Raw genomic sequence first — 1,479 nt, 5'->3', positions numbered from 1 at the left:
GAGTCAACAATGTAGCATGTATTATCTATTATGGCTAATCAAAATCAATACTCAGAGGCCATATCATATAGAATTCAACATACATAACTCCTAGTCATTGATGTGCCTTCCTAATCACAGTGCCCACCACATGGATTATGTCTGTGTTCTAAGCCTCTTTTAGACACGTATATTTTACTTTGCATCAATATCATTTCTTCAGTGGGACTAGAAGGTGTCAGGAATTAATCTTGCATCGCCCTAATCTTTAGTAATTTGTGATCTCTGTTTTGGTTTGTGTGTGTGTGAGTGTGCCTCCTTTGATGTAACATATGTAACATATATTATTAAGTCACCTAGGAATATTAAAGCAAAATTGAGGCTTCCATTGCAGGTACTGCCCCCGGCCCGCGCCCTCGGCCTTGCCCCCGGCCCGCGCCCCGGCCGCCGCAGGTACTGCATCCGTTCATGTTCCACCAGCTGATGCACGTTTCTTTAAAAAAATACACCATGTATCTTTAGGAGTTGTTATAGATCATTCTGCTGTGTTGATATAACATGCCATATTCCTCGCTCCCGTGCATATACGTAGGGCAATTGATATTACTCTGTCTCCGGTGTATATGTTAGAGGATGGAAGACCGCGCGTGGATGTACACTGGCCGTCCAAGTCAGGTTGGGATGACTAGTGAGTGGATCAGGAAGACCGATGCTTTCTTGGAAATGGCGTTTGGCGAAGCTGCTAAAGGAGCGAATATGATTCTCTACCCATGCAGCAAGTGTGCAAATAGGAAAAGACAAAATAAGAAGAACATGGGGGAACATCTTTGCAAGAATGGATTTACGACAGACTATACCCGGTGGATCTACCACGGTGAAGCCAATCGTATGAGAGAGGATGTGGTGAGACCACGTGTCGAGGATTATGATGCTAATGCCGGTGTAGCGGACATGTTGGATGACTATGGGGAGGCACGGTTCGCCGAGGGACAAACGGAGGAGGAGCCAGAGTCGACCGCAAAGGCGTTCTACGACATGCTTGCCGCGTCACATAAACCCCTTCATGGACATACGACGGTTTCTCAGCTTGATGCCATTGGACGCATAATGGCGTTAAAGTCGCAGTACAGTCTGAGTCGAGGCGCCTTTGATGCTTTATTGACAGTTATTGGTAGCCTGCTTCCGAAGGGTCACATTCTGCCAAAGAGCATGTATGAGGCACGGAAACTACTTCGTGCACTCAAGATGCCGTATGAGCAGATACATGCTTGTAGGAATGGGTGCGTCCTGTTTAGGAAAGAATACATGGAAGCAAAGTACTGTCCAAAGTGTAAATTCTCAAGGTTCATGGAGGTAGACTGTGATGGTGATGGCCCAAAGAGGCAGCTTAACATTCCCGTGGCAGTCCTACGATACCTTCCGTTCATACCGAGGATCCAGAGGCTATACATGACTGAGGACTACGCGAAACAAATGAGTTGGCACAAAAATGGCAAATGA

At 46.2% G+C, this 1,479-nt stretch overlaps 1 protein-coding gene across 1 annotated transcript; it reads left to right on the top strand.

Annotated features, from left to right (window-relative positions):
- The first annotated feature begins 612 nt into the window (after positions 1-612).
- LOC112892674 lies at positions 613-1,479 on the top strand. Its single transcript, XM_025959807.1, has one exon. The coding sequence runs from the start codon at positions 613-615 to the stop codon at positions 1,477-1,479; it is 867 nt and encodes a 288-aa protein (XP_025815592.1).

This window comes from Panicum hallii, chromosome 5 (genome assembly GCF_002211085.1).
Source record: "Panicum hallii strain FIL2 chromosome 5, PHallii_v3.1, whole genome shotgun sequence".
Classification (NCBI taxonomy): domain Eukaryota; kingdom Viridiplantae; phylum Streptophyta; class Magnoliopsida; order Poales; family Poaceae; genus Panicum; species Panicum hallii.
Note: the sequence above shows the minus strand (reverse complement) of the source record. Positions and strands in the feature narration are given on the sequence as shown.

Bases quoted from the DNA above. Each gene is read 5' to 3' on its own strand.
- LOC112892674 (XM_025959807.1), top strand. From the start codon at position 613: ATGGAAGACCGCGCGTGGATGTACACTGGCCGTCCAAGTCAGGTTGGG.